The 17280-nt window shown below is 34.4% G+C and overlaps 1 protein-coding gene across 1 annotated transcript in view; it reads left to right on the top strand.

Annotated features, from left to right (window-relative positions):
* Positions 1 to 16973, top strand: part of LOC149803238 (uncharacterized) — a 55174-nt gene extending 38201 nt beyond the window's left edge. The window contains exon 4 of the mRNA XM_089952880.1: positions 12401 to 16973. Coding sequence (XP_089809006.1) covers positions 12401 to 12501 — 101 coding nt within the window. The 3' untranslated portion in view covers positions 12502 to 16973. The remainder of the gene's footprint in view (positions 1 to 12400) is intronic.
* The last annotated feature ends 307 nt before the right edge of the window (positions 16974 to 17280 follow it).

Consider the following 17280-nt stretch of genomic DNA (forward strand, 5'->3'; position numbering starts at 1 on the left):
AATGGCCATCTTGAAGATCTTGTTATCACAGCTTCTATTAAAAGCTGGTCATAATAAAATTGTTTTTCAACCAAAAGACTTCTAATGATGTATAGTTGGCACTAAATAGAAACAGTGCCAATCTGATACCAAATATGACCACCATGGCATCCATCACAAAAATCTGTTCTGCTCTAAAATCAAAAGTCAAAATCAACATGAGGTTTCTGCCAGAAACTTTTTATAATGCCTAGTTGGTCCTAAATGAAAACAGTGCCAAGCTGACACCCAATATGTCCAGCACAGAAACTAATTCAAAAATCTTGTTACCAGTATCGCTGAAGAATATCAGAGATAGTTTCAACACTTAGCAATGGTCTTAGATACCTAGAAATTCTTTTTAGTCAGTAGAGTGTCAGTCTCTTCAAGGGGCTCTTTTTAATAGTTACAGATTCTCAAGAAATACTAGTGGCTCACAGTGACACTGTTCATGATATAGATTATTGAAAATGCATGTCTTATGTTTTCTGGTCAGTGGGGCACCAGTCCATTGCAAGTTAAATTTATGGTACCCCAAGTGGTTGCTTTGCTATGTTACAGCTGGCTTGAGTGGGGCAAATAAGTTTAGGTGCCTTATTTATGACAACCCCTAGTGGTGGCTGTGCTAAGTTACAGCTGGGTAACTGGATCATGTAAGTTTATATGACTTGTTTATGACACCACTAGTGGTTGCTGTGCTAAGCTACAGCTGGATAACTGGGGCAGGTAAGTTTAGGTGCCTTGTTTATGACACCCTAGTGGTTGCTGTGCTAAGTTACAGCTGGATAACTGGGGCATGTAAGGTTAGGTGCCTTGCTTATGACACTACTAATGGTTGCTGTGCTAAGTTATAGCTGGGTAACTGGGGCATGTAAGTTTAGGTGCCTTGTTTTTGACACCCTAATGGTTGATATGCTAATTTACAACTGGGTAACTGGGGCATGTCAGGTTAGGTGCCTTGCTTATGACACTACTAATGGTTGCTATACTAATTTATAGCTGGGTATCTGGGGCATGTTAGTTTAGGTGCCTTGTTTATGACAACCCTAGTGGTTGCTATGCTAAGTTACAGCTGGGTAACTGGGGCATGTAAGGTTAAGTGCATTGTTTATGACCCCCCCCCAGTGGTTGCTATGCTAATTTATAGCTGGGTATCTGGGGCATGTTAGTTTAGGTGCCTTGTTTATGACAACCCTAGTGGTTGCTATGCTAAGTTACAGCTGGGTAACTGGGGCATGTAAGGTTAAGTGCATTGTTTATGACCCCCCCCCAGTGGTTGCTATACTAATTTATAGCTGGGTATCTGGGGCATGTTAGTTTAGGTGCCTTGTTTATGACAACCCTAGTGGTTGCTATGCTAAGTTACAGCTGGGTAACTGGGGCATGTAAGGTTAAGTGCATTGTTTATGACTCCCCCCAGTGGTTGCTATGCTAATTTATAGCTGGGTAACTGGGGCATGTAAGTTTACATGCCTTGCTTATGACACCCCTAGTGGTTGCTATGCTAATTTATAGCTGGGTAACTGGGGCATGTAAGTTTACATGCCTTGCTTATGACACCCCTAGTGGTTGCTATGCTAATTTATAGCTGGGTAACTGGGGCATGTAAGTTTAGGTGCCACGCTTATGACACCCCTTGTGGTTGATGTGCTAAGTTACGGCTGGGTAACTGGGGCATGTAAGTTTATTTGCCTTGCTTATGACACCCCTAGTGGTTGCAGTGCTAAGTTAGGCTGGGTAACTGGGGCATGTAAGTTTAGGTGCCTTTTTTATGACACCCCTAGTGGTTGCTGTGCTAAGTTACAGCTGGATAACTGGGGCATGTAAGTTTAGGTGCCTTGCTTATGACACCCCTAGTGGTTGCTGTGCTAAGTTACAGCTGGATAACTGGGGCATGTAAGGTTAGGTGTCTTGCTTATGACACCCCTAGTGGTTGCTGTGCTAAGTTATGGCTGGGTAACTGGGGCATGTAAGTTTATGTGCCTTGTTTTTGACACCCTAGTGGTTGCTATGCTAAGTTACAGCTGGGTAACTGGGGCATGTAAAATTACATGCCTTGCTTATGACACAACAGTAAATCTCACATAAAATACATGCAGAGCACTGTTTCTTGAGCTGTATCATTGTGGCCATATCTGTGTATCAATATTAGATTTCATGTGGCATTGAAGCCCTGGTATGTTGTTATACTTATCCTTTTTCTGGGCCACACACAGGGCCATAGAGATTGATCACAGGTCCTGGGGTAAGAAACACCTAGGCCTCTCAATGTTCTTGTTCAAACAAAAATATTCTTTTATAAAATTAAAAAGTGTTGTTCTGCTCTGGCCCCCTTATGGGCCCAGGCCCCAGGGATATTATCCCCAGTTGCCCCCTCTTCTTGTTGGCCCTATCCACACACACAAAAATGACTCTGCACTCTGTATTGTATATTGAATGAAAACATCCAGCCCTGTTTGGTGCTCCAGTTGAACAAAAAGATAAATTTTCATGGTAGGACAAAAAGATGTACGCTCATGCTCCATTATATCTTATTCATTCAGAGTCATAGATTTAATGATACATGTTAAATGAATTTTGGAGTTCATCTGCCCTCGGTAACCAGAGTGTGTTCTCAGATCCCCATAAATCAAAACACAGTTCAAAATCTGTAAAGTTTAATGTAATTACCTGCCAACCATCTGGTAGCTTTACTCCTCACAAATGACAGATATTATACTGAACAATTTGCTAAACTTGTTATTTTTCAAAAGACTTTTGAAGCTGACTCTTGTGGGATGCTCATCCACTTTACATCAACTGATGAAGAAAGCCAACAATGTCCTCGCTACACTCATCCACTTTACATCAACTGATGAAGAAAGCCAACAATGTCCTCGCTACACTCATCCACTTTACATCAACCGATGAAGAAAGCCAACATACCGGATCAATGTCTTCATTACAAACAGTTTAAATTGCATCTTAACATTTCAAATTGGGGTTATTTTTGCTGGTAAGAACAGCTATCAAACATGTTTGTTTTGGTATCAATGTTTGTCAGATGCCTTGGGCAAATGTTGATGCTTGAAAAACATCCATGATCCCTGTTTTAATATATTGACTGTAAAGAAACAATTCAATCAAGAATTAAGATTTTTCATGTGATTAAAACCACAGTGGATTTCTTGCCAAAACTCGACATTTCAGAAGACTGGGTGTATTTATATATCTTTATTTAATGCATCAAAATGTATATAACTTAGTACTCTGGGATGATTCTATTGATTCAGAAGACTGGGTGTATTTATATATCTTTATTTAATGCATCAAAATGTATATAACTTAGTACTTTGGGATGATTCTATTGATTCAGCATGCCCTTATTATCAGTAAATATTGTGGATCATTGGTGTGATGAGCAGAAATCAGTATCTAAATGAATTGGTTATTGTTCTGGGATGGTTGTGTTCACTTTTAGTTTAGCTGCTTCCAAAAATAAAATCTTACTTGATTGTACTCATAAACCAAAATCCCTAATTAATTGGTAATGAGTAGATTTTAATTTAAAAACTCAAGGTTTTATGTTTATATCTATTTAGTGACACCCTCATATTACATATAAAGTCATAGGTAGAGGAGAAATTTTGTATACCCTATCCATGAATTCATTTGCTGTTATGTTTTATATTTATGGCATGTGCTATGCTTAGGATCTTTTTCATGCAATTCCTCTTACAGGCATCAGTGGATAGAGTTCAGACTTTATGATCATGACCTAGAAATGTGCATGCATTTTATTTGTCATGATCTGATTAATTATTGCAGAGTTATGCCCCTTTTTAACCAAACCATTAGCAGTGGCATTTGTGTGCAATGCATCTATACAGTGAAACCTGTATACAAAGAACAGTCATGGCATATAACAACATTGTCCTTTATAGACAGGTGTACTTTATACACAAGGTCATACTCCCAATGTGCTTTACATCTCGTACAGTTGTGAGTCAAAGTGTTTTGTAGAATACAAAAAAGTAGAGTTTAGTTGGTTGGCTCATTATTATGGGTTTTTAATGCCATTTTCAGCACATGATAGGCTATAAATGGTGGCCAGTATTTTTGATGAAGGAAGAACCCAAGATAAACTACTGACCCACAGAAACCTACTGGCTAACTTTTTCACATACACATGTTGGCTAAGCCTGAGACTCAAACCTACATAGACTGAGGTGAAATGTCACTGATCTGTGAAGGCAAGCACCCTAGACTGCTCAGCCACCCAGGGACCCCCAAAAAGTATTAGCTATTGGGGATAATAGGATTGCTTTTGAAAAACATTACTGTACTAATACATTCAGAAAGAACGAAAATCCAGATCAAAAAATATCAAAATCCAGTAGCAGTGCAACAAGGCATTGAAATGCATAATGAGTTAAAATTAAATATAAATTGTATTGTACATATTATTGCACTAACATGCACTTGAACTTTTAATTCTCGTCATCAATAAATGATTTTAAAAATAAAAATGACCAGAAATTCATTTAAACAGTTAGCCACATCTAAAGGTCAAAGAGCAGCATGACATTATTTTCTTCCAACACTTGTTACTGTTGTCAGTAGTGATTTGGGGTGATATCTAAATGTAAAATTGTCATTTATTTATCTGCTCATATTTTGAACCTTCCACATTCCTTTATAAAGCAAATAACTTTAAAAAAACATGGGTCTTATAATACAACTTGATCCAAATCAGAAGTAGACAAGTTTGTATGCATTACTGACATTTAAATAAATTCTGTTCTTTAATTTTAGTGTTATACATCATACCTTGATACATAAGGATTAAAGTCAGTGTTAAACATCATACCTTGATACATAAGGATTAAAGTCAGTGTTAAACATCATACCTTGATACTTAAGGCTTAAAGTCAGTGTTAAACATCATACCTTGATACTTAAGGCTTAAAGTCAGTGTTAAACATCATACCTTGATACATAAGGATTAAAGTCAGGGTTAAATATCATACCTTGATACTTAAGGATTAAAGTCAGTGTTAATTAAACATCATACCTTGATACTTAAGGCTTAAAGTCAGTGTTAAACATCATACCTTGATACTTAAGGCTTAAAGTCAGTGTTAAACATCATACCTTGATACTTAAGGCTTAAAGTCAGTGTTAAACATCATACCTTGATACATAAGGATTAAAGTCAGTGTTAAACATCATACTTTGATACTTAAGGCTTAAAGTCAGTGTTAAACATCATACCTTTATACATAAGGATTAAAGTCAGGGTTAAATATCATACCTTGATACTTAAGGATTAAAGTCAGTGTTAAACATCATACCTTGATACTTAAGGCTTAAAGTCAGTGTTAAACATCATACCTTGATACTTAAGGCTTAAAGTCAGTGTTAAACATCATACCTTGATACATAAGGATTAAAGTCAGGGTTAAATATCATACCTTGATACTTAAGGATTAAAGTCAGTGTTAATTAAACATCATACCTTGATACTTAAGGCTTAAAGTCAGTGTTAAACATCATACCTTGATACTTAAGGCTTAAAGTCAGTGTTAAACATCATACCTTGATACTTAAGGCTTAAAGTCAGTGTTAAACATCATACCTTGATACATAAGGATTAAAGTCAGTGTTAAACATCATACTTTGATACTTAAGGCTTAAAGTCAGTGTTAAACATCATACCTTTATACATAAGGATTAAAGTCAGGGTTAAATATCATACCTTGATACTTAAGGATTAAAGTCAGTGTTAAACATCATACCTTGATACTTAAGGCTTAAAGTCAGTGTTAAACATCATACCTTGATACTTAAGGCTTAAAGTCAGTGTTAAACATCATACCTTGATACATAAGGATTAAAGTCAGGGTTAAATATCATACCTTGATACTTAAGGATTAAAGTCAGTGTTAATTAAACATCATACCTTGATACTTAAGGCTTAAAGTCAGTGTTAAACATCATACCTTGATACTTAAGGCTTAAAGTCAGTGTTAAACATCATACCTTGATACTTAAGGCTTAAAGTCAGTGTTAAACATCATACCTTGATACATAAGGATTAAAGTCAGTGTTAAACATCATACTTTGATACTTAAGGCTTAAAGTCAGTGTTAAACATCATACCTTTATACATAAGGATTAAAGTCAGGGTTAAATATCATACCTTGATACTTAAGGATTAAAGTCAGTGTTAAACATCATACCTTGATACTTAAGGCTTAAAGTCAGTGTTAAACATCATACCTTGATACTTAAGGCTTAAAGTCAGTGTTAAACATCATACCTTGATACTTAAGGCTTAAAGTCAGTGTTAAACATCATACCTTGATACTTAAGGCTTAAAGTCAGTGTTAAACATCATACCTTGATACTTAAGGCTTAAAGTCAGTGTTAAACATCATACCTTGATACTTAAGGCTTAAAGTCAGTGTTAAACATCATACCTTGATACATAAGGATTAAAGTCAGGGTTAAATATCATACCTTGATACTTAAGGATTAAAGTCAGTGTTAATTAAACATCATACCTTGATACTTAAGGCTTGAAGTCAGTGTTAAACATCATACCTTGATACTTAAGGCTTAAAGTCAGTGTTAAACATCATACCTTGATACTTAAGGCTTAAAGTCAGTGTTAAACATCATACCTTGATACATAAGGATTAAAGTCAGTGTTAAACATCATACTTTGATACTTAAGGCTTAAAGTCAGTGTTAAACATCATACCTTTATACATAAGGATTAAAGTCAGGGTTAAATATCATACCTTGATACTTAAGGCTTAAAGTCAGTGTTAAACATCATACCTTGATACTTAAGGCTTAAAGTCAGTGTTAAACATCATACCTTGATACTTAAGGCTTAAAGTCAGTGTTAAACATCATACCTTGATACATAAGGATTAAAGTCAGTGTTAAACATCATACTTTGATATATAAGGATTAAAGTCAGTGTTAAACATCATACCTTGATATATTAGGATTAGAGTCAGTGTCATACATCATACTTTGATGCATAAGGTTTAAAGTCAGTGTTAAACATCATACCTTGATATGTAAGGATTAAAGTCAGTGTTAAACATCATACCTTGATATGTAAGGATTAAAGTAAGTGTTAAACGTCATACCTTGATATGTAAGGATTAAAGTAAGTGTTAAACATTATACCTTGATACTTAAGGCTTAAAGTGAGTGTTAAACATCATACCTTGATACATAAGGATTAAAGTCAGTGTTAAACATCATACCTTGATACTTAAGGCTTAAAGTCAGTGTTAAACATCATACTTTGATTTTGTTGTTGTTGTTCTAGGGTTTAACGCCATTTTTCAGCACAAGATAGGCTATACATGGCGGCCAGTATAACTGGTGGAGGAAGAACCCTGGAAAACCCAGGGAAGAACCACCGACCCACAAGAAGCTACTGGCAGGCTTTCCCACGTACCCACGCTAGCCGAGCCTTGGACTCGAACACACGCAGACAGAGGTGAGATGGCAGTGATCCGGAATGGTGAGCGCTTTAGACCAATCGGCCACTTGGGGCCCCCATCATACTTTGATACATAAGGATTAAAGTCAGTGTTAAACATCATACCTTGATACTTAAGGCTCAAAGTCAGTGTTAAACATCATACTTTGATACATAAGGATTAAAGTCAGTGTTAAACATCATACCTTGATACTTAAGGCTTAAAGTCAGTGTTAAACATCATACTTTGATACATAAGGATTAAAGTCAGTCTTATACATCATACCTTGATATGTAAGGATTAAAGTCAGTGTTAAACATCATACCTTGATATATTAGGATTAAAGTCAGTGTTAAACATCATACCTTGATATGTAAGGATTAAAGTCAGTGTTAAACATCATACCTTGATATATTAGGATTAAAGTCAGTGTCAAACATCATACCTTGATATATTAGGATTAAAGTCAGTGTTAAACATCATACCTTGATATGTAAGGATTAAAGTCAGTGTTAAACATCATACCTTGATATATTAGGATTAAAGTCAGTGTCAAACATCATACCTTGATACTTAAGGCTTAAAGTCAGTGTTAAACATCATACCTTGATACATAAGGATTAAAGTCAATGTTATACATCATACCTTGATATGTAAGGATTAAAGTAAGTGTTAAACATCATACCCTGATACATAAGGATTAAAGTCAGTCTTATACATCATGCCTTGATATATTAGGATTAAAGTCAGTGTCAAACATCATACCTTGATACATAAGGATTAAAGTCAGTGTTAAACATCATACCTTGATACATAAGGATTAAAGTCAGCGTTATACATCACACCTTGGTACATACGGATTAAAGTCAGTGTTGAACATCACACCTTGGTACAAACACCACAAAATAACCATGTGGCTGAAAACCTAAGTATGATCTGATCCCCCAGCCTGAAATCAAACATTACAGTCTGAAGGTAATCATTTAAGAGGACAAGTTGGAGAACTAACACAAATTCAATATACAATTAGTTCTCCATCATGTTTTTTTATGATTACAATACAGAGCAATACAAGATTTGCAAACAGTATTTAGGTGTTCCTAAAACTACCAAAAACATAATTTTTTTAGGGGAGAGAGAAAGATACCCACTTTGTACCTCATATTTTTTACAATGTATTTAAATGCTGATTGAAGGTTGTAGGAATGCCTTCAACTCACTACCAAAACCAGTATTATTTAATGTTGAAGAGATTAGATGAAACTAACCATGTCTACCTGGGCTTCCAGAGTTAAAGACGTGTTATTTCGCTTTGGTTTTGAGTATGTCTGGCTAAATCAAGATGATGGAGATGAAAAACAATTTTTGTCACTATTTTGTGATGTCAATAATTCATATAAATGTGTGTATTATAGCACTTATGAAATTAAATTAGAACTGGAAAAATCTCACTCATGTGGATTATCATATTTTCTGAGGAAGTTACTTGCTAAAAATGGACATAGCGCATACGCTGAAAATAGAGGCAGGTAGACATAGCAAGATTGTGAGAATTAATAGATATTGTGAATTATGCCAGAAAAATAATGTTTATTTGGTAGAAGATGAATTCCATTTTGTTTGTCTTTGTAAAGCTTATGGCCATTTAAGAAAGAAAGAATTTAATGTGGTTTTTTTATCTCTATCCGTCTGTAGAAAAATTTGTATCCCTCATGAGTCATAGTAATATATTAATTGTAAGAAATCTTTCTTACACTATCAGTTTAGCTTTTAGTCTTAGACAATCTTTGATAACTTAAATGAATGGTGACTTATATACTTAGAGGTAGTAACATCTTTGTAATATTATGCACCAATTATAGGAAAGTATATATGTATACTCACAATGAACAATTTATTTCATTTCTTTACACCATGGCGCACATTTTATTTACTTATATTTTTTTACATGGGCCGATGGCCTAAATCACTGAGTAAAGTATTATTATTATTACATGTATTATTATCAGCACCATGTAACACCATTAGCTGTGAATGTCACATGGATACAGCAAACATCAGCACTATGCAATGATAATATGTGGTACATTATTGGCTGTGTATGTCAGATGGATACAGTCAACATAGCACTATGTCATGATAATATATGGTACATTATTGGCTGTGTATGTCAGATGGATACAGTCAACATAGCACTATATCATGATAATATGTGGTACATTATTGGCTGTGTATGTCAGATGGATACAGTCAACATAGCACTATATCATGATAATATGTGGTACATTATTGGCTGTGTATGTCAGATGGATACAGTCAACATAGCACTATATCATGATAATATGTGGTACATTATTGGCTGTGTATGTCAGATGGATACAGTCAACATAGCACTATGTCATGATAATATATGGTACATTATTGGCTGTGTATGTCAGATGGATACAGTCAACATAGCACTATATCATGATAATATGTGGTACATTATGGACTGTGTATGTCAGATGGATACAGTCAACATAGCACTATATCATGATAATATGTGGTACATTATTGGCTGTGTATGTCAGATGGATGCAGTCAACATAGCACTATATCATGATAATATGTGGTACATTATTGGCTGTGTATGTCAGATGGATACAGTCAACATAGCACTATGTCATGATAATATGTGGTACATTATGGACTGTAATTAGATTGATACAATTAATATCAGAACCATGTAATTATTGACTGGTATATCACATGAATACAGTCAACATCAGCACTATGTAATGATATTATGTGGTACACAATTGTCTGCATATGTCAAATTGATACAGTCAACAACAGCCAAATGTAATTATTGGTTGTGTATGTCAAATTGATACAGTCAACATCAGCACCATGTAATTATTGACTGGTATGTCACATGAATACAGTCAACATCAGCACTGTGTAATGATAGTATGTGGTACACAATTGTCTGCATATGTCAAATTGATACATTCAACATCAGAAATGTGTAATTATTGGTTGTATATGTCAAATTGATACAGTTAACATCAGCAACATGTCATTATCAGTTGTGTAAGTCTAATTGATACAGTCAACATCAGCAGTGTGTAATTATTGGTTGTGTATGTCACATGAATACAGTCAACATCAGCACCATGTAATTATTGACTGGTATGTCACATGAATACAGTCAACATCTGCACTGTGTAATGATAGTATGTGGTACACAGTTGTCTGCTTATGTCAAATTGATACAGTCAACATTAGCAACATGTAATTATCAGTTGTGTAAGTCAAAGTGATACAGTCAACATCAGCACCATGTAATTATTGACTGGTATATCACATTAATACAGTCAACATCTGCACTGTGTAATGATAGTATGTGGTACACAATTGTCTGCATATGTCAAATTGATACATTCAACATCAGAAATGTGTAATTATTGGTTGTATATGTCAAATTGATACAGTCAACATCAGCAACATGTAATTAGTGGTTGTGTATGTCACATTAATACAGTCAACATCAGCACTGTAATTATCAGTTGTGTATGTCACATGAATACAGTCAACATGTGCACTGTGTAATGATAGTGTGTGGTACACAATTGTCTGCTTATGTCAGATTGATACATTCAACATCAGAAATGTGTAATTATCAGTTGTGTAAGTCTAATTGATACAGTCAACATCGGCAACATGTAATTATTGGTTGTGTATGTCAAATTGATACAGTCAACATCAGAAATGTGTAATTATCAGTTGTCTAAGTCTAATTGATACAGTCAACATCAGCAACATGTACATATTGGTTGTGTATGTCAAATTGATACAGTCAACATCAGCAGCATGTAATTATCGGTTGTGTATGTCAAATTGATACAGTCAACATCAGCACCATGTAATTATTGACTGTTATGTTACATGTATACAGTCAACATCAGCAACATGTAATTATTGGTTGTGTATGTCTAATTGATACAGTCAACATCAGCAACATGTAATTATCAGTTGTGTATGTCAGATTGATAGAGTCAACATCAGCAACATATATTTATTGGTTGTGTATGGATACAGTCAATATCAACATATGGAATGATAATACTGTATGTGGTCCAGCTTGACTGTATATGTCAGATGGATAAGCACATATCAATCAAAATTTTACATTGATAAATCCGCCAGAGTGACAAACCATCCTTGTTGCAAAATATTTTATTTCTCTGGAACAATATCTGAGCAACAAAAGAATTCTAAGCAGGATGATAATTGAGTTTCTATTAATGCTTTTGTTTTCACATTCTTAGCTTTGAATGTAGAAATTAATAAGAGCAACAGTTATCACAAATCTAATGTTAAATATAATACTTTCTTCAGTGTACAATGACAGATAATTCACACTAATCTGAATCAACAGTACTTTTATGAGCTTAAACCTTTTACCTATTGGTTACCAGTATATATACATTTCTATTCAGAAATCCAGTGGGTTTATACATACAGGCCAGTGTTTAATTCTCTTTGCCTAGCAAGTGAGTTCTTATGCACCTCAAGTCTTTATCGTTGACCTTGTTCCATCAGAGATGGAGAGGGAGGAGGCTGAATGAATTTCAATAAAATTCTTTTCCATGTTAAATTCAATTAGAAAATGGCTATTATTCATATTTTTCTCACTATTTATTTATGTCAGTAATAATTAATAAGTGAAAACTCATCACTGGTACAGAGAGTATAGAAGCAATAGCCTGTTTATATGTATATTCATATGCCTGCCATTGGTGGATCACAATTTTATACACCAACAGTGTTTGCATGTCAAATTGCTTTGTACAAACACCTAGAAAACCATGCTCTTTTTAATGTAAGTAGTGTATATATATTTATCTTTTTAGGTGAACCAATGGGTCCAGCTTGGAGGGAGGACAACAGGCGGGTATCTGGAAATAGAGTCCTACATGGAATACGAAGGGAGGTGACCAGCATACTTGGATGAAGGAATTAATGAAATCTACCATATTTGACCTATTAAGTACATGTGCTGTGATAAGTTCCCCACTCCCATTTTCCATTTTATAATATTCTTCAGGCCATTTCTAAAATTCCTGTTCAAGGATTTTTATATATTATTGAATATTACTGGTGAAAATTTGATATTATTTGTCAGTTTTTCATGTAGCACAATTTTGCCCATATGTGATAAAGGAGGCAATTCCATAGCATTTTTATTACAACTGGAGATAGCATCCTAGAAGTAACAGATAAAATCCAACTATAGAAAATGTAAACCCAATGATTGACATGTCAGACTTCTTCAGAGACTCATGATACTATTCAGACTGTGTGTAGTGGACACACTGTTCCCACCATAGATGTGTATTTGGCATTATAGCATTAGAATCAACTATATAGTTTAATATTTAATAGTGACATTATGTTTGTCCATTATTAACTCTTGGATTCAGATTACTATCATAAATAATAAAAATATGTGCACAAATATTAACAGTTATCTCAAACAAGTAGGATATTTAATGAAGATTTGGTATGCACATTTATAATACTCCATCCATTCACATTTCAGAATGCATATGTGCATATGGAACTTTGTAGACTTTTCCATAATACTGTAGTATTTTAGGGTTCCTTCTTTCATGTTTTTTAATTGTCTTTATGACTCATTATGATGTCCTTATCCAATGTGAATGAGCCATGTTGGAAAACTTTTAGTTTTATATTTCCACAAAATAACCATGTGGCTGAAGACCTAAGTATGATTTGATCCCCAGTCTGAAATTTAACATTACAGTCTGAAGATAATCATTTAAGAGGACAAGTTGGAGAACCAACACAAATTCAATATACAATTAGTTCTCCATCAAATATTTTTTTATGATTACAATACAGAGCATTCATCAATGCATCTGAAATGGGGAGATGGGGCACATATAATGAAGAACATTTTACATTTTAGCTTACAAAATAATAATTTTCTAAGTGCAGGTCAGATATAGTAGATTATTGTGACTAAAACAGAAATTAAATCTTATAATGTGCATTTATGCAACTCTAAATTGGATAATATTTGGTGGACATGTTCTGTAAAAATCAGTTCTTTTCTTAGAACATTTGATGAGAATAACCATAAAAGATGAATGTAGCACTTTATTTTGATAGAAAATACTTTTTCATTATTGGTTTACTTTTACTTATGTATTAAAATTGGGAAAGGTTTACTGTTGAGCTAACTTAAATTTATACACCATTAATACTCCTAGTATTCTAATACATGTTGTTTGAATTTTTTTATTATTTTATTTAGCTTACAAAAGTATTCCTTTGTAACATTTCTGTTTTGATGCAAAGTCCAGGACTTTGTATGAAATGTGTTTAATATATTTCTTTGATCAAATGCTTTAGAGCATTATATTGTGATAACCTCCATCAGTTTGACTGTCCATCTTTCTATCTGCCTGTCCATTACCACAACTCCTGAACTGATGGAAGGAAATTCTTTAAATTTTATAGTTATATTGCCTTTTGGGAAACCATCTGCCAGAAGGGAGTTATCCTTGGCTCCCACAACTGGAGTTCCTGAGAATAGGTCAAAGATCAGATGTGCAGATATTGTAATATTTTTAATTTCTACGGAATTTCAAATATTTCTGACAATATTTAATCTGTGCAGTCATACAAGGAAGACAAATCATATATCTAATTGATTTTTATACCATGTCTGCAAGGTTACTAAGAGGTGGGGTTAAGTCCTAATAGGTTTGTGGTTGGGCTTACAAACATGAAATAAAAAAAAACAGATCAAGATGGTGTGAACAAAGTCTTCTGCAACATCCTCATTACCTGGATGGGACTATGGTGCAACATGTTAGGGAAATAAACTGGGTTGACATCCCCTCTTTCCCAATGTTCTTGTTCAGTCCCCATGGGGCTAAGGGAATCCAAATATCTGATAGTGATTTGGTTTGGGGTGGGGCTTACAAACATGAAATAAAAAACACAGATCAAGATGGTGGGAACAAAGTCTTCTTTTTTCCCTATTGCATCATTGATGAGTTTCCCATGGCTCCATTGATTGGCAGACCAAGCAGGCTGTAGTCAGGGAAAAGGAGGGTGGGACCACTTTTTTCTTTATTGAGAGGAGATTGCCAATCCCCCTTGGCAAGGAATGGGAAGGAAGGGATTGTCATATCTCACTTAGTCAGCAAAGGAAGAACATGAATGCCTATCTGTTCTCATCTTATATTGTCTCCATCTTCCATCAGACTGGTCAGCTGACAGATGGATCAAAGGAGGGAGCCACTAAATCCTAATGAATTGCACACTCTCATTTGAAATCATCATCTTCTTTCTCCAGATATGTGTGTGAAGCTCTCTGGTTTAGGATACCAGAGTCCTCTCCAGTTCAGAAAAGATTTCAGGTGCACAGAGTAAATCTGATCTTCTTCTCCTTCCCCACCAAGCTATGGTGAAGGGCATCATGACAGAGGTTAACACAGGGCCAAGAAGCAACCAGACAACATATGGGTTCATCAGTCCCCTCTTCCATGTTGCAACATTGCTAGCCAAGCATTAGTTTGGTTTCCATAGTAACCATATGAAAAACCTATTTTCAGCTTCTTCTCCAGAACAGCAGAATTAGTTTGATCATACTTGGCAGGAATGTTTTTTGTTACTTGTTCTATCTAAGATTTTGTCTGGGACTCCTTCCATCACTAACCTAGCCACCATGGGGAAAACCTATTTTCAACTTCTCTAGATTGGCTGAGCCTGTTTTGATAAAACTTGGTTGGAATGTTTCTTAGAGCATGCTGTAGAAAAATAATGTCTGATATGTAATTCTCCTAGCAACAATGTAGTTTCCATATCATCTGGGTGCAAAAACTACAGATGGTACTTACCTTCTATCAGGTACTGTTGTTATTAATATTTAAGAACGATGATAGAACAACTTTCTCCTCAAATATGCCTTGCCATATCAATGAAATTTGATAGGTAGAATCCTAGGATATACATCTTTTATATTCTTATTAGATGAAATGTGATAGGTAGAATCCTAGCATGTACATCTTTTATATTCTTATTAGATGAAATGTGATGTGTAGAATCCTAGCATAAATACATTTCATATTCATATCAGATGAAATGTGATAGGTTGAATCTTAACATATACACCTTTTATATTCATATCAGATGAAATGTGATATGTTGAATTCTAGCATATACACTTTTTTATTCTTATCAGATGAAATGTGATAGGTTGAATCTTAGCATATACACCTTTTATATTATTATCAGATGAAATGTGATAGGTTGAATCCTAGCATATGGACCTTTCATATTAATATCAGATGAAATGTGATTGGTTGAATCCTAGCATATACACCTTTCATATTAATATCAGATGAAATGTGATTGGTTGAATCCTAGCATATACACCTTTCATATTAATATACAATGATGCTAGTGCACCATCTCATCAGCTGAAGTTACTCAGAGTATAAACACAGTTAAACAACATATCACCAGTTCTACCAAATGGATGGAAAATTTCCTGACACCTGCCTTACTACTACATTTGCCTTTTAACCAATGTATGCAATGCAAGTAATATCAGGTCCACTAGGATTTCTTGTTACCAATACAATAGTATAATCAGGTCCACTAGGACTTCTTGTTACCAATACAATAGTATAATCAGGTCCACTAGGACTTCTTGTTACCAATACAATTGTATAATCAGGTCCACTAGGACTTCTTGTTACCAATACAATAGTATAATCAGGTCCACTAGGACTTCTTGTTGCCAATACAATAGTATAATCAGGTCCACTAGGACTTCTTGTTACTAATACAATAGTATAATCAGGTCCACTAGGACTTCTTGTTACCAATACAATTGTATAATCATGTCCACTAGGAATTCTTATTACCTATAAATTTGTATCATTTTTAATATAAATATAGTCTGAATCCAACAGTATTACAAAACAGAGCACAGTATTATAGTTTTATGTCAAACGAAATTGTATGTATTGAATTTCTTTTGTCCACTACATGATGGAATCCTGTTATAGTAAACCTCTAGGCACTAGTGAAATTTCTTAAAGTACTCTTTTCAAGAAATAAATTTTAACATTGGAAACTGTTTATAAATATAATAAAGGATGATAGACTATTTAAAGTAAATATTATTGCATTTATTGACTGCTTTCATTGATCATTTTAAGATATCTGTCTGTGCCAACTGGTTTACATTTACTAATGAATCTGTAGTGTTTTATCATTGGATGTATTAGGGAGTGTCATGTAGTGTGACTGCTGATTGGTCTATTCTTGTTTAGATGATATAAATATATACATTGGACATGCTGATTCCTTGTTTCTTTGAGAAACGAATGTCCATTTCAAATCAGTTAAAAACTTGAACACATTAAAATGATGTAACTAAAAGATCCAGCTTTTTTGTTTTCATTTCCAAGCTGATATAATTCAGTGATCATTGATGGACTAGCTATTTTTATTCTCTGGTGAGGGACGGAGATTTGTTTGTGGAAAAAAATGTCCATCACCATCACCACTACCACCATCCCAATAGCTTACAAAGAATATTCCTGCTCTGGTTTGTATGGTCAAAATATAATTATGTCCATTATTTAGTTTTTCAAATATACATGTAGATTATCTTGAAGTACAATAAAATACACGTATCTAGGTTCTTAAGAAAATCCCAGGCTACCCCCCTCCCAATTAAATAGAT

Source organism: Sinohyriopsis cumingii, chromosome 3 (assembly GCF_028554795.1).
Source record: "Sinohyriopsis cumingii isolate HCF-2022 chromosome 3, ASM2855479v2, whole genome shotgun sequence".
Lineage (NCBI taxonomy): Eukaryota > Metazoa > Mollusca > Bivalvia > Unionida > Unionidae > Sinohyriopsis > Sinohyriopsis cumingii.